Here is a 22,853-nt window from a genome sequence, read left to right as displayed (position 1 = left end):
TCTTTTTCCTCCTCATTACTTTAAATTTATCAGTGAACTAAAATTTGTAGTATCAGCCCTTTTGTTGTCTTAATTATTTCTTTTAAATCAGAGCACAGTCTTGTGTGGCTAAGTAAGATAACTCAAGCTGGTATAACCTTTAACTTTAGGTTGCTGTAGTGCCTTTGTTAACCCAACCTGACTTCATCAGAAAATATTACAGCCGTTGGACAGAAACAATTTCAAGTGAGAACAAGATCATTATAAAACCCAAAACATCTATTTTTATTTTTAAACTGAATGCATTTTCAATCTCTTATCTTGACTTTAGTCAGTTTACCTGGTTTACAGCTGTGGATGTCTCATTCACTGTTTACAAGTATTGGCACAAGGTTAACTTTCCCAGGCTCCTCATATTTCGGCAGTATTCTACAGTGCTTTAAAAAGTACAGTGAAAGGTGCACAGCACTTCAGGGCCACCAACAAAAACATTTAAAGACAAAGTTCCCACTAGCTCTAATGGCTCTTATTTTCACAATAAATTTTCAAATATGGAAAACAATATACAACAAACAAAATGCCTTCAGTTTCTATTCTATTTGCATGTAGCTATTGCACTCTCCTCTGAGGTTATGTCATCCATCTTTCTATCAGATTTTTCAGCCTCTCTCCACCTCATTCTGCCCACCTTCCCTTCCCTCCCTGACTTTCATGTTGGGAACATCCAACTTTGTCTTTCTCCATCCTGCTGGAAGAGCTGTCACAGACATCTCAGAATAAGAGACTCATCCTAGGCCTTCCCTTTGCTCCAATACAGCAGGTGGACTACTTTTAAGAGGAAACCATTTCACTTGAAATGTAATTAATGGGAAAAATTAACCAGACGTAGCTGTGGTTTAAATGCTGAAGTCTGGGCGATGTAACGGGGTGAGCTTTCTGATTGCGCGGGTGTTCTTGCTTACAGGTAGCTCAACTTGAGCAGTGCCGCATGCAGCGACTCGGGCACCTGCTTACAACTTAGAGCTTCTCACAGAATCGTCTCGGTTGGAAAAGACCTTGAAGATCCTCCAGTCCCCACCATTAACCTCACACTGACTGTTCTCAGCTCCACCAGATCCCTCAGCGCTGGGTCAACCCGACTCTTCAACCCCTCCAGGGACGGGGACTCCCCCCCCTGCCCTGGGCAGCCCATTCCAACGCCCAACAACCCCTTCTGCAAAGAAATACTTCCTAACAGCCACTCTGACCCTGCCCTGGCGCAGCTTGAGGCCATTCCCTCTTGTCCTGTCACTTGTTCCTTGGCTCAAGAGACTCATCCCCCCTCTCTGCACCCTCCTTTCAGGGAGTTGTAGAGGGCCATGAGGTCTCCCCTCAGCCTCCTCTTCTCCAGACTAAACCCCCCCAGTTCCCTCAGCCGCTCCCCATCAGACCTGTGCTCCAGACCCTGCACCAGCTCCGTTGCCCTTCTCTGGACACACTCGAGTCATTCAATGGCCTTTTTGGGATGAGGGGCCCAAAACTGAACCCACTCATCGAGGTGCGGCCTCACCAGTGCCGAGTACAGGGGTCAGATCCCTTCCCTGTCCCTGCTGGCCACGCTATTGCTGACACAAGCCAGGATGCCACTGGCCTTCTTGGCCACCCGGGCACACTGCTGGCTCCTGTTTAGCCAGCTGTCAGTCAACACCCCCAGGTCACTCTCTGACTGGCAGGTCTCCAGCTTGTCTAAAGACAGAGGGAGAGGAGTAAATCACTGGCTGTGCACACATAGCTTTTCGTTGCCTCCACACAATTTTCTGCATGTGTTTCCATTGGATTAATAACCTTCGTCAGTGAGCAGTAACTAAATTTTCACCAAACCAGGGTATCAGTGAAAGGGAGAGAGGCCCAAGTACAACTCACAATCACTCAGCAAAAGGCACTGGTGGCAGCCCTTCTTACTCCCACTGGGGTACACACCTGCCCTCTTTCTCCTTGCCTTCGCATCCTCTCCTTGAGTCTCTCAAGCCACTGATCAAAAAGCACCATTGTGCCTGGATCAATGCCAGCTTGGAGCAGCAGAGAAGGCTTCTTCAAGCAGAACCCTGAGCAGCAGGTGAAGAACAGCCTCCCAAGACTGGAGGAGTCAAAGGGAGATTCCCTTCTTTTGAAAAAAAACCAAAAGCCCTGCTCCCTGAAGTCAGAGGTTAAAGCACCGTGTCAGCCTCAGGACTAGCGAAGGGGAGACCCTCCCAATAAACCTCTCATGCTTACCCTTTGGTTTGGGATCTCTAAAACTCTCTCCTAGCTTCCTAGCCTTAACAGAATGTTTTCTAACTAAACCTCTTTTCCATTTCCCTAGAGCACCAGAGGCTTATCACACCTGGAGATGGCCAAGATCTTGGCAATGACTGTATGGCAGCTAGCAAGGGTGGAGCATCAGGTAAATCACACCCCCACCACAGAGCTGAAGAGCACGCAAGGGTCTGTAAGCAGGATGGCACTCAACAGGGTGCAGAGGCTGAATCCTGATAAAAGGATGAGGGACTAGATCAAGATTAGGGATTCCATGGCCAAAGAGGAATGGATTCTCACATCTCAACGGGCCAAGTTAATCCCCACCAGCACCACACCCATCTCCCCGTTCTCTTTCTCAGACACGGCCAGGACTTCGTGGCTGGTTACCACCACTATCTTGATGCTGTAAGCGCCTTTCTGAGCTCAGTTGGCTCTTCACTGGACCAAAACACCAGGTCCCACACCTCACACTAGCTCAAGACACCACTGAGATGAAGGCCGCTGCTGTTCCAGTTCCATCTTTCAAAGTCTGGCAACCCCACCATAACTTGTCTTCCACTAAACCCCTCCCAAGCACCACTTTTTGTGGCAGAGCTCCTCCTCTGGCCTCGCTCTTTACAGGGCCTGCCTTGACCACTGTAACTCCAGAAAAAGTCTGCTCCCGGGGCTTACCCCACTCTAGCACTTACCTCACTATCTCAACTAAGGTCCCTCCTTTCACTCTCCCAACTTCACCCAGATGTGGAACAGCCACCTGAAGACCAGGACTCCCACCAAGACTTGCTGTGAGACAAAACAGCGCAGGGAAGTGGGAAGAGAGCATGCCATCAGCTACTGCCCTCCCCAGCACGTCCTGAAGGGTGGAACACATGCAAGAGCTGCCCTAAGCTTCCAGGGACTGGGTTCTGTTTCCTTTTTTTGTTAGTGCCCATCTGTACAACACAGGGATACACAGCAAGATCCCAGCACACCACTTCCAAGTGTAAGTCATGCATCAATTTCCTGCCTTCTGTTCCAAAAGAGTTGATGAAAAGGTTTAGTAAGGGTGCGTGCCGGAGCAGGAAATTGGCCCAAGAACACAGATCTTCCCTAGTCCTGTATTCCTTATGCCTCTCAAGTTTCACCTAATACTGAAAAAGTTAAGAAAAGGTCATTTTTAACATCAGCCTCTGAGGCAGAGAAATAGTAAGAAAATAATGGAAATATTCCCTGGCTGTGCAGAAACCTTGGAAGCCCAATTCAGGGCTGCACAGATGACCAGGCAGCGAGAAAGACCAACCAATCTCCCTTGAGCGCACAGGAAAACTACAGCAATTCAAGGGTGTTTCTGCAAACGGTGGTTCTTAGGTCTTCTCTCACCATTTCCATGTTGAGCATTATCTCACTTTGTAACTATATGGGAAGGTCATAAGGCTATTTTCTATAAGAAAACAAAGCCTTAGAATTAAACTCCGAGTTTCCCCTCAATTTCCCCAGGATATGAAAGAGGTTACTTAGTTCCACAGCAGGCACAATTAGGTCAGCTGAAGGTAAAGACTGATCCAACAATTCTTTACAGTTTGTTTCTTTATTCAGTAAACATCTAGTTACAAGTTTCACAAATTAAAAAAGTGGGGGAGCTGACTGAAGAGGGGTCGGGCAGGGGCGGGGGCCCACAGGCTGATCCAGCTTTTGTTCTGCTCCTACCTTCTCTAACACACACATCCTTCTGCTTCTCTATAGTTGCACCAAGGAGCAGGAGGGGAATCAAAGCCTCTGTCCCGGTGAGGGGACCAACACTAGGTTCTAGAATTCCCTCACAATTCTTTCACAGGGGACTAAACACAAACTTCAGAACCAGCCCAACCCAGCACAGAAAGAGTGGGAAGGATGGAAGAGGCAAGGTGGCAGCTCCTCATGCCCACCACTACTGGCAGAAAGAACAGAACCAAGGGAGAGCAGAAAGGGAATGGGCAATTAATGTGTTCCTTGCACATCAGTGAGATTCCCCATGTCCCACTGCAGCACCCAAATGGGGCAAAAAAGAGAAATGCAGAAGATTAGTTGCTTTGTTTCAATTCTTAAGTGGGAGGGAAGTTAATACTAAATTTGAGAAGGGTCCAAGTGGTGCTTTGAAGGGGCTTCGGAGTTTCACTGTCTGTACCTGGGAGGAAGGGAAACGGAGAACATAAAAAGAGTGAGTGGTGACTAGAAAGCAGCAAAAAAGACAGATAACCACATGTTTAAACCTGATGTCTAGATAGCAAAAAAGAAAAAAAGAAAAAAGTCCCTTTTTGAGGACTAGATTGCATCCTAGCGAATCCTATTCAAATCACAGGAGAGCAGACACCAGCACTTACTTATATTTCAAACTGGATTGACAGCAAATGAGCTCTAAATTCTATACAGTGACAGTATAAACACTCTACAGATTGTGATCCTGCATCATTTCATACCATTTCAACCATCAGTTAAGCTGACACCACACTTTTTTGTTGACAACAGAGCTAACTTAAGCAGCTTCCACCTTCCCAATCAGAACACTGTTTTCTCAGAAGTCACATCTTCCCCTGATCACTAGATTAAGTTGAAAAACCTGTTTCCAACCAACGCTTCAAAATAATGTAAGACTGGGGCAACGTAAGAAGATAACCATGGGGCTAAGAGGCAACCGCACAGTGGAAGATGAGGGAAAAAACTTGTTAAGACTTACAAGAGCGTGTAGGTAGATTTGGGGGTGTCCACACTGCACCCCCCACCAGGCCTACTCTGGGTTCACCAGTCGTACCGACGGGACTGTCTGGAGGGAGAATCCTCAGGGCCCTGGATCGCAAGACGAGTCCCTTCAGCCCGACGGCCGCTGCTGCCTTCGTGGCGTCGGTAATCCAGCCCCCGCTGTGGCCGGAAACGGGACGTCTCTCGTCTCCACTCATCATCGAATGCGGCTGCGTCACCTGTGTGGGGAAGGACAAGCTCAGATGGGGAGGAAGGGGGGAAGCAGCACCTGGCGTTTGCTGGGAGGAGGTCATGGGCGGTACTCACTCTCATCCATGTTGATGTAGTCCTGCCTCTCCTCCTGGTCACCTGTGCGATGGTTCCGGGACCGCTGCATGATGTGGGCCCGCTCCCTGATGTGGTGTCCAATCGACATTTGTTCCAAGCCACTGTCCGAGTCCCTTACGGTCCGTCTGGTCTCACGGATCTGAGGGCAAATTCCCACATAGGATCAATGTTTTAACTCATTCTCCCAGCCCCATAATCACAGAATCATCTTGGTTGGAAAAGACCTTGAAGATCATCCAGTCCAACCATTAACCTCACACTGACCGTTCCCAACTCCACCAGATCCCTCAGTGCTGGGTCAACCCGACTCTTCAACCCCTCCAGGGATGGGGACTCCACCAATGCCCTCTGATTCTCTGATCAGGCACTCTAACTCTTTCCTACAGTATTTCAGTCACATTGCACTGCCACCACTCTCAGGGTATCAGATGCAATGCAATGAAGAGGGGAAAATGGATTCCCCCCCGGCCAGCACTTCCTATCCCCTCTCAGTGGCCCTCAGCATGGTTCAGTGAGTCACAACACGCTCCTCGGATGGCGAATGACTACAAAGCAGAAGCACTGTAGGTGGTCAGTGCTGAGCCACCGATCGAAGCCCATCCAGCCACAGCAAAACCAGCAGCCTCACACTGAGAAGACGCGCTGTGGCCTCCTCCTTACCCCGCCAGGTGCTGAACGCATCTCTGAGGTCTCTTGATAGACTTTAGGCCCATCACCCAGGTTGGAATAGGAGATGACAGTTGAGGAGGTAAATGTCTGGCAGTTTGCACCACTTGTCATATGCTCCTGCAAGAAGAAATGGGGAATGGTATAAAGAAGGAATAGGAGGGAAGAAGAGATGGCAGTTAATTCTCTCTCTATGCAACAAAGTAGGAAGAAATTACAATAGGAAGAATATAATCCCCATGGGTCCATCTTTCTGGAGAATACATTTCCCTGTGAAATTAATTCTCCTTTCTTGCTAAACAAGTCTATCCCCACCCATCTCTCCCCCCTGCGCTCAGAGGGTACTCCTCAGGAAAAAGCACTCTACCACTGAATCCTGGTCACAAAGCAAGGCTTACAGCCTCTGCCACCTCGGCAGCGTGAGCACAGCCCCCACCAAAGCAGCATTGCAAGACATCAGAGTGGAGGGCAGGAGCACCCTCAGTACTCCCCTGGATACAGACTGCTTTATGGAAGGTTCTTACCATGTTTCCAATCATGTCGTTCATCATCCCAAACATATCTATGAAGCCACCTGCCTGATAAAAAGGAAAACAGAACACATGAATAGTCAGTTTGGAAAGATACAGGAGAAAAGAACAACAAACTGTCTGCAAGGGACAAAAAATTGCTGCCTAAGGAAAAAAACCCCTCTTGTTCTTTCCCCTTTCTTTCAGTAGCGCAGACAAAACCCAGCATTTGGGGTTGCTGTTCTCTCCATTCTCTCAGATTGCATTGCCCAAGGGTTCTGACTCTCCAGATCTCTCCATACAGCAAAGGTTGTTCTTTTACTTCAGGTCTGACTCCCTAAGCACTGGGGTTTGTGAGTATCTGTGCACTCAGCGAAGCTAAGAGAAGAAAGCTCAGGATGCACACTAACAGTGATCTTAACCATAAGTCATCCTTGATGACGTTTTCACCTCATCACTGACAACTCTTAATTCAGACCATAAGGAAGTTTCCACTGATTGCATTCTTTCTAACATAATAACAACTTTTCTTATTTTTCCCTACTAACACCTGACTTTTTAATCTTGTAAGCCTAAAGGCTGCAGTAATATACTGGGCCAGCAGGTCTCACAGGTTAATTGTGCAATATGTAAACAAAATTGCTGTGTCAGTTTAAACTTGCTGATTTTTGTGTTTCCTCAAGTAGCCTCTTGTTCTTGTTTCCAGCAGAGCAGTACTCACACGCAATATTATTATCCTTTGAAGTCTACTTGTTTGTATTCTTATTAATCCTTCTCTGAGCTATAATTCCAGGACGCTTAAGTCTTTCACTGAGGCAATGCTGCAGAGCAAGGCAGATAAAGTTGCTAGATCCTGAATAACCTATTTCCACTGTATTATTTTAGTAGATGATGGAGATCAGCACGCTCCAAGCACAACATTCTCATGTACACACAGCCATACACATTTGAAATGCTGAGGTTTCAACCCCAAGCCCCAAATTAAGGTTGACATATGGGTGATTCCCACAGCCCCTCACAAAGGGGGGGTGAGTTTGCCTTTAAGCTTCCCTCCAGGGTGCGGCCGGCCTGGCAGGGAGAGCCATTGGGTAAATGAGCCCCAGGTGTCCTGCATGAAGTAACCCAAGGTCAGGTGTCCCACTGAGGGATAAAAGCTGAGACCACTTGCAGGAAGGGGCAGTGTCTGTCTGTGAGGTGGATCCACTTTGCAGAGTTCCCTGTTGGGGAAGGACCTCCTGCCTCCCTGGAACTGGGCTCCAGTCAGGTCTGGCTTTTGTAAACGTGGGCTGTGTAGAGATTCAGTATGTGGCTTCCTTGGTCTTATGTGTTTGGCTTGTTGACTCAGTTGTCTCCCGTCCCTTCTACAGGAGACTGCATTTCACCATTTATTCCACCCATTGTTGGTCATGCGGTGTCATTACTGGAGTCAGTGGGATTGATGTCGATTATGTATAATCTGACTTGTTTGTACCCCCAGTGCTCACCCATGTACTGACCCTTTTGTATCAAATACAGTTTGGTTATTGGTCCATCTTTATGCTGGCTGTGTCCTTTATGCTAGGCCTAATAATTGGCAAAACAACATTCCAGTCCTGTTCACCTGAAGCATTCCACTGGCTTTTCCATCTGCCACCACTGACAAAAGTTGTTCAATAATCACCTCTGCCTACTGACAGCCAAGTCTTTTCCTTGCATTCGTCACGGTTCCTCCATTACCTCCAAACAGATCTGCAGCTTCTTTTCAGACATATGAGATTATTAGAAGACTATCTGCTCTTCCTGGATATTAACTGTCCCAATTCCTATGAAATATTGGGCTGTAACAGCTTTAGGGCTCTTCTCTGGTCAAGGTGCAAATACAATCTACCCATATAAACAGAGTTAGAATCTCTCCTCTGTAACAGCTCACAGACTAGATTAAAACATTAGAGGAGAAACAAGGGAAAGGCCTGAAGTCATACAGCAACTCAGTTCAATACCCTCTTCCTATTCTGTTTACTATAAATCTAGGTCTCAGTCACCTTCCCACCCTCACTACCATTAGGATAGATGGTCTTGCTCACAGATGGCTACATTTTAGCACTGGCTGCACACAGTGCTGATTAATCTCAGTACGGAGTCACCTCTTGGAAGGCCCATAATTTGACCCAGAAAAACAGAGGACTTACCATGCCGAGCATCCCGAAGGGCGAAACAGCTCCTGCCTGCCAGGGCAACAGAAAAACAGAACAGAGAACGACTTTGCAACAGCCTCCTCAGAACACCCTCATCCTTCTCAGAAACAGAATTGGGAATGCTCACACCCAACAAATAGCTCAAGAAAGTGCCCCACAGATTCATGGTGGTTTAAATCATATTACCCATAACAAACCAGACATAAGGTGGTGCTCCTAAATTTCTCCCACATATACTGATTCATGTCCTTGAGAAATACCACTTATTTCTTCCCTTCTTCCCATTCAACATAGGGCGCAGTTGAGTTCAACATATTAATGCACACAGAGTAAAGAAAAGGACAAGAACGCCGTGATGGAGATTAACTCTGTACCCACCATCCATGTGAAGGCGAGGGGGTGCCCCCAAGCCAGTAACAGTGGAAGATAAAAGCTAACAAGGCAGTTTAAGAAATCTTATCCTGTACTCAGCCCCTCTTTTACCTGCATCCTACGGCCAGCCTGGCGAGCCCCAGGTGTGGTTCCATCAGTGATGCCAAGGAGCGGGCTGAAGCCAAAACTTCCAGAAAGCACACGGTTCATGTGCTGCCGGTGGATGGCAAAAGGGTCCCTTTTGAAAAGGTTGAGAGGACAACGGTGAGGAAGGGATGATAGAAGACAAAGCCCTACATAATCCACCCATTCTCTGCCTTTCAATTTCTCCTACGTAACTGAGCATTCCTCTCCAAGTTGGAAATCCAGAATCTCAAGAACTCAGTGTTGCGTATGGTGATCCTTGGGGCTGGAAGGGACCTCTGGATCCCATTTTATTTCTTGCAATAGAATATATTTACACGGCAGAATCCCACTCAGGCACTAACTAATGTCTCTTCAGAAGTAGTTCGGTGTTTGGCTCCCACTAACACTTTAGTCATTCCAGAACCTCACTGCTCTAACAGATGAAAGCCACTTCTCAGATCTGCAGTTCACGTACCACCATCATTTCATACTCATTTCCTATTGTGCCATCAAAACGTTTTACGTTAACAGCTCTGTGAAACAATCGAAACCTTTCTAGATGAGTTCTTCATTTTGCAGGGAGGCGCATGAAGACCCTCCTGGCTGCAGAGAGAGTACTACACTTAATGAGACCAGACAGCAGGTGATATTGTCCTCTAACCCCTCCACATACATGCACGCAAACGCACTCAAACGCAAAACTGAAATGTCCAGAATGGACTGCGTGGCCTGACACTATGTGACATCCCTCTACTATTTTCCTACAATGTTACATATACAGTTGTCAAGAGGTTGAGACCACATACAGCTCTTGCAGACTTGAAAGGGAAAGGGAACAATAACTGGGGTACCTAACTGGTTTTCCTTCCTTCTTTTGCAGCCTCTGCTTTGAGGGCTGTACACATTCACACATGCTGGTGGAGCAGGGAGAGAAAAAGGAGAATAAGGAGAAACGGTCACAGAACACAGCAACCATGGTAAAAAGTCTGGGAAATACCACAGCATTTCTCTGCACATCTTATAGCCTGCACTTATCCCTCTTGAGCATGAATAATCTCAACAGCATAGAGTATTCCTGAGATCACAAAAGCACCTACTACAAACCAAAACTTTTCTGTCTCTACTGGAAATGCTTCCCATAATAAAAGCCAGACTCATACCTGCCACATCAATGAGAAAACAGTCATTCTGTGACTAACTGGGACATCAAGGTCTCCTCTCCTGCTAATTTGTTTACAGACGATAAAATTCTTGCTTATTACCAATTTCACAAGCAAAAAATGGACTTTATTAATCTACATAAATTAATTGCACCACATTTGTGGTAGTGCCATGCTTAACATAATCAAATTCTTATTTGATTACAGCCTATTCCTTATTTGTTTTGGCAAGGACTGCCAGCTTAGATTCACTGCCAAAATTTATCAAGAGCATCCAATTTCTGGACTGTGGACAGAAACAAAAACATTCACTAAAAGGAATCCCAGGAAGAGTTTGTGGGAGCTTTGACAGATTTTAAGACTCATATTTCAAAACTACTCGTTGTTTTCTCTTTACTTAGTTCCTTACAACTTGACAACTCTTTTAGCAGACTTCTCCAGCTTCATTAATGACTTCCTGTGCAGAACTGCAACAAACACTGTACGAAACAGTAGATTTTATCTATCTGAACTGAAATCCTACTTTGCAGAAGAAAAAGAAAATCCTTACATTAAAAAAAAGATTAGGTGTTCTAGCCGTCTCCTCCTCAGACAGCTGCAATGCCTTTTGGCCTACTTTATTTAATCATGCTTTCCTCCAAGACCGTGCTCTACTATTACAGAAATCAGACCAACGCGAACCAGGTTATTCCCTGTGCTGCCCCTGAAGAGAATGTTTGTATTTTCCTCCAGACAGCTGCTGCGCTGCGGTATTTCCTGCAGCCCCGGAGGCCCCCTGCCCGTCTGTTCGGAGGGGTAACACACCTGGCCCCCTCCCAGCCCAGCCCCGCGAGATCGATCTGTGCCGCAGCCCCCACTTTCCTGCCGTGCTGCCCCCCTCCCCGCGGAGGGTGTCCACCTCGACTCACATGGCAAACATGGGGTCCTCCGGCTCGCCATCCCTCATCAGCCGGAACATGCTTCCCTCGGACGGGGGCGGCCTCTGCGGAGGGGAGAGGGGGGGGTGAGCACAGCCGAGGCGGAGGGCGGGGAGGAAACAACAGCGGAACCGCCCCCCCCACGCCTCCTGCATCGCCCCCATCCCGGGCAGGCGATGGCAGCGCTCCCCCCACGGCGTCCTTAGGCCGCGACCGCCCCCACCCCGCGGCCCTCCCGGCCCAGGCCCAGGCCCGAACCCAGGCCCCGCCCCCAGGCCCGTCGCGCCGCGCCCCTTCCCCTGCCTGCCGGCGCGCCGGTGGGTGCGGAGCGGCGGGCGCAGCCCTTCTCCCCCCCCGTTCGGCGGCAGGAGGACGCCGGCGGGGCCGCTCACGCCTCCGCTCCCATGGCGGCCCGGGACCGCGCTCGCCCCTCGCCGCCCCGCCCGCACCAGCCGGCTCGCCCCGCGCATGCGCGTCCGCCGGGGGAGGGGGGCGGGAGGGGGCGTGGCGAAGGGCCCCGCCCTTCGCCGACGTCGCCCCAAGCTCGGGCCGGGCCGGAAGGGCTGGTGGGCAGAGCGCCCCCTGCCGGCCCGCGCCCGGCTCCGCAGGAGGAGGCCCCGGGGCTAGGCGGCGGCGGGTCGCAGGCCGAGCACCGGGGCGGTGGCTTCACCGGCCCGCCTGACCGGGCCGGGAGACCGAGCGGTGTGTCCGGGAGCGAGCGGCAGCTGGCAGCTAAGTCAGAACATGCCCCGGGGGGCGGGGGAAGGCGAGCTCTCGAAGGATGACAGCGAGAGGGAGCGCGGTCGCGGGTGCAGCCACCCGGGTGCTGAGGGCGATGGGCGCTGCAGGGCCCGCGGTTCGGCCGGGCGTCCCGCGCAGCACGGGCACAGAGCGGGCACCGGCGGAGAAGCGGGGAGGGGAATTTGTAAGGAGCCTGCGGACCGTCACTGAACTACGGCCAGAGCACGGTGTGTGCACCGACAGCCGCGGCGGGGAACCTCCACGCATCAGTGGGGTGACAGCCTCTGTCACCATCCCCGGGGGTGCTGATTGCCTCCATCTACCGGCTCCATTGGAAGAAAAAGAAGGGAGCGGAGTGACTCCTTCCCGTCTGCGAGCAGGGTGCTCTTCCTTAGCGGTGTTTTGGCTGACTGTGTGCGGGAGCCAGGCTACAGCCATGCCGGAGGACTGGAAACAGCAGGCTGCAAGATGCAGTTGAGAAATTAAACTCCTGAGTTGCAGCAGGAGCCATGTCCTTGGATTGCAGAGTCTGACGGGGGAGAATGACCCGGTAGCATGCTTTACGTGGCGGAATGCATGGGAGACTCGGCAATACTCGGTGCTACAGCAGGTCTCAAAACTGCTTGGTGTCCAGAAAGAACAGAAGGCCTCTCACTGGAGGTGCGTGCAGATGCAGAAGACTCTTCGGGTGTCCCCCATTCTATCCATTAAGTGCATTCTGCAGAGGCCGAAACTAACGTCTGCACCGTGGAAGCTGCAGGTAGCATGCTGGTGCAGGATCACGAGGGGGAGACGAGTCCTATGGGCAGTGACAAACCTCTCGGGCAGTGCTCTTAGGCGAGCTGCTCAAACACTCCCGCCACCAGCTCAGAGCTGATCTGCGAGTACAGAAGTTCATACTGAGCCTCTGCTAATGCTGCCTCAGCCTCTCCTCCACTGCTTGTGCAACCCTGAATCTTTCAGACATCTCCAGTCTGGAGAGCCTTTCCAGTCTCACGTGTTTTCCTTTTGCTTTGAGGCTCTCCTGGTGTTTGATTACTGTGTGGAGTTGACCTCGAGTGGTGGAATTCAAAGGCAGGTGAAGAGCTTCTTGGGCAAGAATGTAAGCATATCTTTTTTTTTTCTTTTTTCTTTTTTTTTTTTCTCTGGATCTGGGTTTAAATGACCTGCTGTGCCCCAGATACCAGTGATCCTCCCGCTCCTGGAATGCCCTAGAGATGGCAGGACTTCCTCAGTTCTTTCCAAATACCAAGTCAGGCATTGCTGCCTTCCAAACACAGAGATAGGGAAGGACCAGAATGGAGTTTGGAACAAATATTGCTTTGCAGATCCTTTTCCTGCCCCTAATGCTGCTCCTCTGCAAGTGGCCTGTGACCCAAAGGGTGGAGTTTATGAAACTGGGGGCTGAGGCTATGAGTCTGACTGGATATTTCAGTAGCCTCACAGGCAGTCCTTAACCTTGACGAACCCATGTTACCAAAGACTACATGACCAGTGGAATTACCAGTTCAGCAAATCTCAAGGGAATCTAGTTTGCAAAGGATTGTCCTGGTGGAAAATGCTGGGTGAAACCCTGGAAGGAGGAATTGGAAACACAACCTTTTTCCGGAACACGGACAAGCCACAGTTCTGAGGAATGCAGAAGCAGTGTCACTGCCCTATTTGTAGGAGAGCTTTCTGTATAGTACTCACCACATTGAGTCCCACATGCCCCAAGGGGATGGACATTTGCTAAGTAGAGTAACAAGCACGTGGGGGCGTGAACACACTCCCCATCTCGCTCCTGTCACATTCTCTATTTAGGCTGCTTCTGTTTTCATCATGAACAAACCCCACTAACTATGTCTCTCAATTTCCTTTTTTTAAAGCTGCTCAGGTTGTGCTGGAGGTAGTGGAGGATGGAGAAAAAGGGAGGATGAAGGAGCTCAGCAGGAGGTGAGTGAAGGGCAAAATGGAAGACAGATGAATGGCACTTCCGGCCTTTCTTTCTCCTTCCTACTGCTGGCTGCTGCCAGGCAGCCTCCTCCCAGCACCACCATCACCTTTAGCTGCTGTCAGCCAAAGGGGCAGCCACGGTAGAACATTCCAAAAGCAAACCGAGTATCACGTGCTGAAGGTAAACAAACAGTATGCTGAAAAATCATGCCTTGTTACCTTCTGCTTCCAAGGACTGATCATTTTGGCCAGGAAGGCAGAAACAGCTTCTCAATGTGTCTAAACGTTCCAGGGCCCATGTGGACACCTGTAATACAAAGAAATCCTCGTTATCAGAAGTCAGAGCTACCCACAGCCGTTTGCTCATTGGTTCCCTTCATCTGTGCCTCTTGTGTAATCCTCACCCAACAACTAACTCTGACCTAAGATGAAGGGCACCCTGAGAGAGGGACAGCTCTCGTTTGATCCCCAAACGTGACAATTCATGTTTGGGATACTAGAGCCAGCCTGTGGTGGCTGCAGTTTGCGGTGCACAGCAGCAATTACTTTCAGAATATTTCGCTCATGTTAAGAATGTGTCTGTCACACTGTGAGTGAGAACCATGACCTTCATCTGTGCTGTGTTAGCAGAGAGACGTTCACAAAAATCATGACTGAAAACCTCCCTCCCCTTTCCAGTCTCCTGACAGGCTGTGTCACCCCTCATCACTCCCTTCAACTCCTCTTGTTTCCCCTCATCGTATTACTTACCCTGCTTCCCAGCCCTCCGCGGTGCTTCTTTAAATGTGTTGCCTCTCAGGAAGCCACTTCCCAATGCAAAGTTGGCCAGTGGTTGAATTCTTAGGTATTTCCTCTTGACTTCAGGGTCCAGCAGCATGAAAGAAGAACAAAACTGATTATCCGCCTGGATTTTGAACAGACACAGGACAGAAAGATGAACAGTGTGGATTAAATACATAAATGCATTCACATACCTTCTGCACACTGAATTTTTGCTAGTTTCACTGTAAATGCAAGGACAGGTACACTCTGTGTTTGAATTTGTGTCAATCTAAGAAAAGTTAATGCAGATGCATAACCTTCTGCTCTTTTGTTGTTCAGCAAACAGTTTGGAAGAGCTTTGGAACCACTTATGAGCTAGTTCACAAAACAAAATTCTTGAAATAATAGCCAGTATTGTGTTTTGCTTTTGCTCAGAAAATGGCTCAGTTACTTCAGCCTTCAACATAAACCAAAAAGTCATCTGTGTGTGTCCCCGACAGCAAGGTATTAAAACAATACGCCTAAATATTTGCTTTTAGGTGCATGCACCCTGCATATGCTAGAAGCAGAAAAATAACATACCACACATGAAAGTCCGGACACATATGCTCACGTATAAAGACACACACATGCAAGCTTAACACATGCCTTGGTAGAAAAGTGCTGTTCTTTCTATACTCACAAAAGTAAATGCATGTAACAGAGAGAAAATATCATCACTGTACTGCATCTAAACACATGCACACACCTGCATAAACACAAAGCACAAACAGGGCACAGCACAAAATTTGTAACTTCTTGTACGGAGAAAATTATGTTCATATTGTCGTCCAGGCTGCAGACAGGCAGGCACAGTGTCTGCGTTCCCCAACAATGCTAGAATGTGGAACTTCTGCACCTCCCCCATTTTGTCTAAGGATGTAAGACTCCGAAAAGGATGGAATATATTCTGCTGGGTTAGCAAAGCAACTTGAGGCAAAGATTACGGAACATACTGAAAAGGGACTTGTATCTGCAGATGGCACAATGAGTATACTCGTGTTTGCAACAAAGGGAAAAACACAGGTGGGAGGGGAGCAAGGAAAAGCTGCAAACTGAGCTGGCAGGCGAAAGGCAGAGCGGCACAAATGAGATAGAGGAGAAGACCCGGGGAAGAGTTAGGTGAGACAGTTGTGGGATGCCCTTGGGGCTTGAGCAAAGCAGCTGCACACTAGAAGCTGAGGGAATCTCACCATCAGGATCTGGAGGGCAAAAAGTTGGATTGCAGAAACGGACATGTCACATGGCACGAAGAAGTTTCATGTGGGATTTAAGGGGAAAAATGTGGTTGATACAGGCTTACAGGGCAAAATGGGACACAGGGAAAACAAAGAGGGGGGTGTGAGATTAATTTTGTACATGGTCTAAAGGATGTCTCAAAGAGAAGCCAGGGAGAGCGTGTTTTGCTGATTAGGGATAGCAATTAAACTCGGACACCAGAGTGAGAAGAGCAGGCATATTTTACTAGAAATAACAGAAAACATACAGTAAGAAAAGACAGAATAGTGCACTTAAACAAATAGGAAGATACAGGGTAATGCATCATATCATTGCTACCTGAGAGAGAGAATAGTAATTAAGAAAGATCCATCACCACTTGTACCCATTACCATCATCCAGACCTGCAGTCGCTGGAGAGCCCAGGTTACAGTGAGATTTGGAGAGCCTTTCCCTACAAGTGGGAAATCCTACCATCCACCCATAGGTGAGGCTTCCAAAGTCGCTGTGAGTGGGTCCAGCCTTATATACCCCAAAATCAACAAGCCAGAATAGCTGGCACCTTTGTTTTAAGCAGAAATACCTGGTTTCATTCTCACATTAGGTTCCCCCCAGAGCCTGGCCAGGGCTCAAGGAAGAAGCTAAGGGAGTTTCTCTGCTTATCTGATGGGATTATGCACGAGGTCTCACATCAGGTCTAGGGGACAGACACCTGCCTCCATGACTCTGTTGTTCTGTTCACATACAAAGGAAGGGAAAGATACATTCAAGATAGCTACATCCTCCATGCATATTTCAAGGATTACATTCTGAGTTAACAGTTTAGGTTCAGGGCCTGTTGCTCAGGCTTCAACACTTCCACCTTTTACATCAGGATAGGTGGTTTGTTATAACTTAGTATAACACCTGTTAGCACAATGGTTTCAGTTATAAAATATACAGGATTCATCTATAGGTCAACTCTGGCTTGGGCCTATTGTCCAAGCCTTAGCACTTCAGAGGGCCACAGGAAGAATGCCGCCAAGAAAACAGGTAGGAAGCAAAAGTTGAGAAGCAACAGGTGAGGGAAAATTGCAGAGAAGATACGGTGGAAGGCACAGAAGGGAAAATGAGAGGCTGTACACTGCAAGTGCAGGGCAGAAGGAAGGAAGGGGTCACAGAACACGCTTCCCCCGCACAAACAGGTGTTTGTTGGTGTCTGCGGGTGTGCGGTGTCAACAAGGCGCTTTGAGCACTGTGATATCACTGAGTATAAGCCTTGCTTTCTCCTCTCTAGGATGTCATGTCGAAGCCTGCTTGTGCATTAATGGGAAAATGTCTCTGCCAAAGTGTGTGTGTTGGTGTAATTTTGCATTTTCAGTAGTTGAGAGTGTGAAGGAAAGGATAAAAAACCTGGATTGGTGAGGAGAACAGCAGAGCCACACATCTCCTGAGAAGCAGAGCAGAGGAACAACATCTGGCAACTTTCTCAATTATTTTTTTTGATCCAATTTTTAAGTGTAGCTCCAGAAATTAAGAGTTTTTTCTTGCAGAAAAGAGGGATGAAAGAGAGGTACTTGAACCAAGCCAGGGCTTGAATGTTGATAGCAGCTAGACCTAAGAAGTTGGCCAGAGGAGCTTTGTGAAAGAGAAGGAAAAAAAATTAATGCATGCATTTTCATGATTCGTTATTTTGGTACTAGTCTAGATCTGTTTGTTTGGGTTACCTGATAATTTCTTTGGGGCAGGCACCATGCACTGTGTGTAGCTAGGAAGAACAGAGACTAGTCAAATCATGAGAGAAGCAGCTGTAGCTGTGGAGGAGATGAGATGACAAGGTGGGGGCCTCCTACCTCCCTGTCACATAGAATACAATTTATCCAATCTTTTTCATCCTTTCCTTCAGGAGATACATACTTACTGCCCTCCCTGCTCCACAATCACTTTTTCTATTAAATGCTCAAGCTGAAACTTACTCGATTAAACTCAGAGCACCTGTTCTAAATTCTGACTTTGCACTGAGGCTGTTTACATCAGAAGGACAAGGACTTGTGTGCCTAAATACATTTTTTCCAACCAGATGGATTAATAACCTTGCCATGTACCTGTAAGAATGGCTGTTGGCATGTGTACACCCATACGCACTCATGTGCATGCTTACTTTTTTGTACGTAGGCTTGCAAGTGTATGCAATTTTTTTTTGTGTGCCTGTGACTAAGAGTGGGGCAACATCAATCTTCTGGGGAAAGTAAAGCCGATTTAGTCATCCTGGTTTGCTCAAGCTATTAAACGACGGTCTGAAGCATCAGGAACATGTGTTTAGTTAGCATCAAATCCTCGCAACTGCAAGACACAACCTGCCATTCTGCAGAAGGGACTTTTGCTGGAAATGAGACTCAGAGCTGGGTGGCGATCGTCCCCAGCGGGCCACCCCCTGCCCGCGGGGAGACCAGGAACGGGCCTGCTTTCCCCGGCCTGCGTGCCCGGCGCTGCGGCAGACAGCAGGGGGCAGAGTTGCACAGCGTTGCGTGCCGCGCGGTCGAGCCGCCGCTCGCCCCGCCTTGCCTCGCCGCCGGGGCGGGAGGCCGGGCTGGCAGCTGGGAGGTGCCCCTGGCCGACAGCGGCAGCGGGGCACCGGGGGCGGGGAGCTCCCGGGGCGGCCCTAACACCCACCGCGGTACCGTGGGTAGCTCGCGGCGCTTCGGTCACCGAGGGGCTCCCCCCCCCGGTTTAAGAGTCACACAACGCCCGCGCTGCTTCAAAACAGGCCCGGGCCCCTCTCCTGACAGTCCGCGCCCGGGGAGGGCAGCTGGAGCGCCCTCAGCAGAGCGGGCCGGCCCCGGGCTGGAGCCCCGAGCCCCGCAGCGGGTGCAGGAGCGGCCCCGCCGCCCCCCGTCCCTCGCGCACCGTCCCACCGCCCCACGTGCCAAGCGGCCCCGCCCCCCTCGCTGCAGCACCCGTACCCCAACCGCCAGCCTGCCCCCGGCAGCCAATGGGAAGCCTGTTGTCAGGCAGACGGCTCATTTGAATGGCCCAATCGGGCACCCACTCCTTGGTCCCTCCTTATATGGGGAATAGGGATGCGGTCGCTAATCTCCCCCCTCCCCCCACCCAACTGCCGGGCTGGCGCGCGCGAGCCGGGCCACGCCCCCTCCCTCCGCCGCGGACAGCGCGGGAAAAGTAGCCTGGCTGCCGCCCCGCCCCCACCCGGCAGGTTCCCGCGCAGGGGCCCAGCGGAGGGGAGGGGCGGGAAGGAGGAGCCGGGCGGCTGGGAGCGCTTCCAGCGGGAGGGAGAGAGGGAAGACGGGCGGGCAGCTGGAGTGGAAAATTCCAGGCAGGAGGCCGCGTGAGCCCGGCCGTCACCAGTCCTCCCCTCCCCCACGGCCCCGCTCCTCGCCCATCCCCGGGTCCTCCTGGAGGGGCGGCCAAAAGGACCGGCCGCTTCCCCCCTCCCCACGCCCCGGTCCGGCGGGCAGAGGGTTCGGCTTCCCCCTAGTGTGTCGCAGCCCCCAGCAGCTCGGCGGGACGAGCGGAGCGGGGCTTTCGTGCTTCGCGCCCCCGCCTGGCCTCGACGGGCTGGGCGGCTCCGGAGGAGAAGAGGCGGTGCCTTGGGGGGGGGGAGGGGGCTGCGGTTGCGCCCCCGCTGCCGGGCGACCGCCGGTCCTTGCTGAGCGCACATTGTTCTGGCGGCCGCGCTCCCAGCCGCGCGGCCCGTCCCTCTCCCCTCCCTCCCTCCTCCGCCTCCCGTCCCTCTCCCCTCCCTCCCCAGGTCCCTCCTTCCCTCGTCACCGGGCACTGTATAAATCCCCTTTCCTCGGCGTATCCCCCCACCGCGGGAGACCCTGGTACTTTAGTCCCCGGGCCGGGAACTCGCCGCCCCCGCATCGCTGGGACTTTGCGCTCCCGCCGCTGACCCCCTTCCCCGCCCCTATCCTCCTCCTCCTCTCCCCGCGAGGCTCCTTCACACGGCTCCCACCGGCCTCTTCCCTTCGCTACCCGAGCCGGAATGTCGGAAAAACGCGTCGAGGAGGCGCCGGCGGAGCTGAGCGCTAAGGTGAGACACCGCTCCCCCTCACCACCGGGCCCGCTCCCGGCCGGAGGGGGGAATCGAGGGCGGGGGGGGAGGCGCCGGCCCCGTTCGCTCACACCGGGGCCCGCACGGCGGGGGGCGCGCGCGGGGCCCTCGCGCCGCCCGGCCAATGGGGGGGCGGGGGCGGGGCGGGGGGCGCGAGGGCCCTCGCGCCCCCCGCCCCGCCCCCGCCCCCCCATTGGCCGGGCGGCGCGCGCGCTGGTCTCGCGGCGGGGGGGGGTTCGTGCCGTCGGGTCTCCCCTCCGGGCGGGAGGCGACGGCGGCGCCGTTAAGGAAATGGTTTAACGGCAGCGGGGCGGGGGGGGGGGGGGGCAGAAAAGTTGTGTGGACACAAAGCGCGGGCCCGCGGGGAAGGGGAGGGCAGGCGAAGGCCGGAAACGCCTCGATCCTACGGACAGGGTTTCTTTTTTTTTTTTTTTTTAGAGAGAAAACACCATAAAAACCAAACCATTAAACTCTTCCGTATTTCTGGTTTCCGCATGTGTGTGTGATCTGAAAGTAGCTTTGACGCGTTTTCGCTGCTTTTTCTTTGTCAGGGCGGGCTGATTTAATGCCTAATATATTTTCTCTCCACACCGTTATTCTCCGTTTCCTCTAAAACCCTCTTTGTTTAAGCATCCCCATCTTTTTATTTTCTCGCCACTGACCACTGGAATGTTTGGGTTTTTTTTCATCTCTCGTATAGGAAATGAAAGAAAAGAAGGAAAAACTGGAGGAGAAAGTGGTCCACAAAGAAAAGAAGAAGGAGATTGTAGAGGTGAGGCCCTTCTGACAGACAGATTTAGTGGCGTCGGGGAGGTTTTTTTAAGAGGCGGTTAGCCTGGCTCGCTGTGGGTAATGAATATGAAGACAATATGGGAGATTAAGAAAGAGGGCAGGCCAAAGGAGATCATAAGGGAGAGGGGCAAATGGAGAGCAAGCTACAGGATAATTATGGAGAATGAGCCTTGAAGGACTTGGCGTAGTCGGAGTGGCCCAGCAAGAAGATAAAAGTTGAAAGAAAGGAATGGAGACAAGAGCAAGTAGGAGTTAAGATGGCACAGGAGACCTGCTCCTGTGCCCACTGAAGTGTCCTGAGGTGCATAAGGAGTGTAAGTTGAAAAAGGTGGGGGGAGGAACAGTGATGAAACGCACAGATTGATGAAGGTCAGAAGGGATCTAGAAGCAAGGGTAACTAGGAGCATAGGCTAAGTCATTAGCCTGCAACCAGAGAGGTGTTCTGATTGTTGGGATGGCAGCATCTTGTTGGGATGTAAGCTTGTGGAAGTCAAGGAGGTTCATATCAGTGGGGAGGGACTGGAAAGATTGGCTTTATCAAGAAGGGCTGTCTGGGAGGAGGGACGGTGGGAATAGCTGTGTCTGAGTAACAGTGCCAAGGTCACTCACTTGATGCACACCTGAGGCTGGAGTCTGAAGTGGCTGGAGCTGTGAAGATTGTTCTTGCACTTGCAGCAAATGTCATCCTGATGCCAATTTCTGCTCTGACCACTTTATTTCATTCAGGATGAGGAAAATGGAGCAGAAGAGGATGAGGAAGAGAATCCTGATGATGTGGATGAAGAAGGTGGTGATGAGGATGAAGGTAGGAACAGTTGGTATAAGGAGGATGGGAGCAATCAGTCTGTGGAGGAATAGAAGATCATGGAGGGAAATTCCTTCTCTGACTGAGATTACATTCCCGTAAATGCTACTTCAGTTAACCCGCAATTTCCTCTCTTGCTTGTGCTTAGAAGGAGATGAGAATGGGCAAGAGCAGGATGGTCATGCAGAAAAACGATCTGCAGAGGAGGAAGAGGTGAGTGATAGTGTGAGAGTAATGGCAGCAAGAAAGAACTGGGTTACCTTCTGTGTGCTGATCAGATACATGTGGGGGCTGCTGAGGAGCATCTCAAATTGCCCTTGGATGTCACGGCTTCAGCAGCAGATGGTTAAACAAATCTGATGTGGCAAATAAACCCCTGTAGACTCCTTGTAGGATGCCGGTCCTTCCGCTAGCAGTCAGTGTGCTTAAGAGTCAAGGTGCTTGTGATTGTGCTGGGCAATGACCCTTCCAGCACCTGCAGCTTCTGGGCTTGTACAGGTGGATCTCAGGGTCTGTCTGAAGCGATGTGAGCCTGGGCTTCTTATACCTCCCCAAAATAAGCGTGGGTTTCTCTCTAAATGGAGCTGTTCATGTCTTAACTGTGGCTGTCAACAGAATGGTTGTGCTGGATGCTCAAAGATCCTTTTTAAAGGAGTGGATTTAGGGTGGGGCAAACATTTCCACGTGGAGGAAAGAGCAGCAGTAAGAATTTTGTGGAGAAATGATGTGCCTTGGTGCGGTGACTGATGGCAACCCCCCTTTTTTTTCCTCTCTATGTCCTACATAGGATGAAGTGGATCCAAAGAGACAGAAGACAGAAAATGGGTCTTCAGCTTGAGTCCTTCCCTCCCATCTCCTCTGTTCCGTCCATCTCTTCTCCTCCGCCATTCCAGCCTGTGCTTGCACTGTCCATTAACCTTTGGCTTCACACAATCTCAGATGAGGAAAGATCAGAAATGCTCTCAAACAGGGAAGACTGCAGTTTCCTTCTCACCCGAAGACCTAGCTCATCTGTGTCATTCCCCAGCTGAAATTATTCCAGTCCCCCACATCCCTTCAGCTGTGCTCCACTTAAAATGATCCTCTTCCCTCAAGAATCTCATAGTTTCTTGGGGCCCCTTGTGTAACCTTGCCAGGCCCTTGTGCCGGGCTCCTCACGTGGCAAGCACCTCTCCTTCCCTTCTCACTTGCCCTCCTTTTTTTTTTTTTTTTTTTGTCACTAGTACGACTGAGATTCTTGACAGCTTCTGCTCCCCAGACCCACTGTCAGATGTCTGCCCTGAGC

General features: G+C 50.6%; 2 protein-coding genes across 2 annotated transcripts; one reads left to right on the top strand and one right to left on the bottom strand.

Moving 5' to 3' along the window:
• Positions 1-3,804: 3,804 nt before the first annotated feature.
• MLF2 (myeloid leukemia factor 2) lies at positions 3,805-11,660 on the bottom strand. The gene is made up of 9 exons (XM_074896088.1): positions 11,526-11,660; positions 11,214-11,287; positions 9,131-9,257; positions 8,642-8,677; positions 6,489-6,542; positions 5,959-6,084; positions 5,278-5,437; positions 4,949-5,189; positions 3,805-4,399 (listed from the first exon to the last, which is right to left on the bottom strand). The coding sequence occupies exons 2-8, from the start codon at positions 11,261-11,263 to the stop codon at positions 5,011-5,013; spliced, it is 732 nt and encodes a 243-aa protein (XP_074752189.1). The 5' UTR covers positions 11,264-11,287; positions 11,526-11,660; the 3' UTR covers positions 3,805-4,399; positions 4,949-5,010.
• Positions 11,661-19,496: 7,836 nt separating this feature from the next.
• On the top strand, positions 19,497-22,542 carry PTMS (parathymosin). The gene is made up of 5 exons (XM_074896074.1): positions 19,497-19,950; positions 20,672-20,743; positions 21,490-21,568; positions 21,717-21,781; positions 22,356-22,542. Exons 1-5 carry the CDS (start codon positions 19,903-19,905, stop codon positions 22,404-22,406), a joined length of 315 nt encoding a protein of 104 aa, XP_074752175.1. The 5' UTR covers positions 19,497-19,902; the 3' UTR covers positions 22,407-22,542.
• Positions 22,543-22,853: the final 311 nt, after the last annotated feature.

The sequence above is a fragment of the Athene noctua genome, chromosome 1, assembly GCF_965140245.1.
Source record: "Athene noctua chromosome 1, bAthNoc1.hap1.1, whole genome shotgun sequence".
In the NCBI taxonomy this organism is placed as follows: Eukaryota; Metazoa; Chordata; class Aves; order Strigiformes; family Strigidae; genus Athene; species Athene noctua.
The sequence above is the reverse complement of the archived record's forward strand: the minus strand, read 5'-3'. Positions and strand labels throughout refer to the sequence as shown.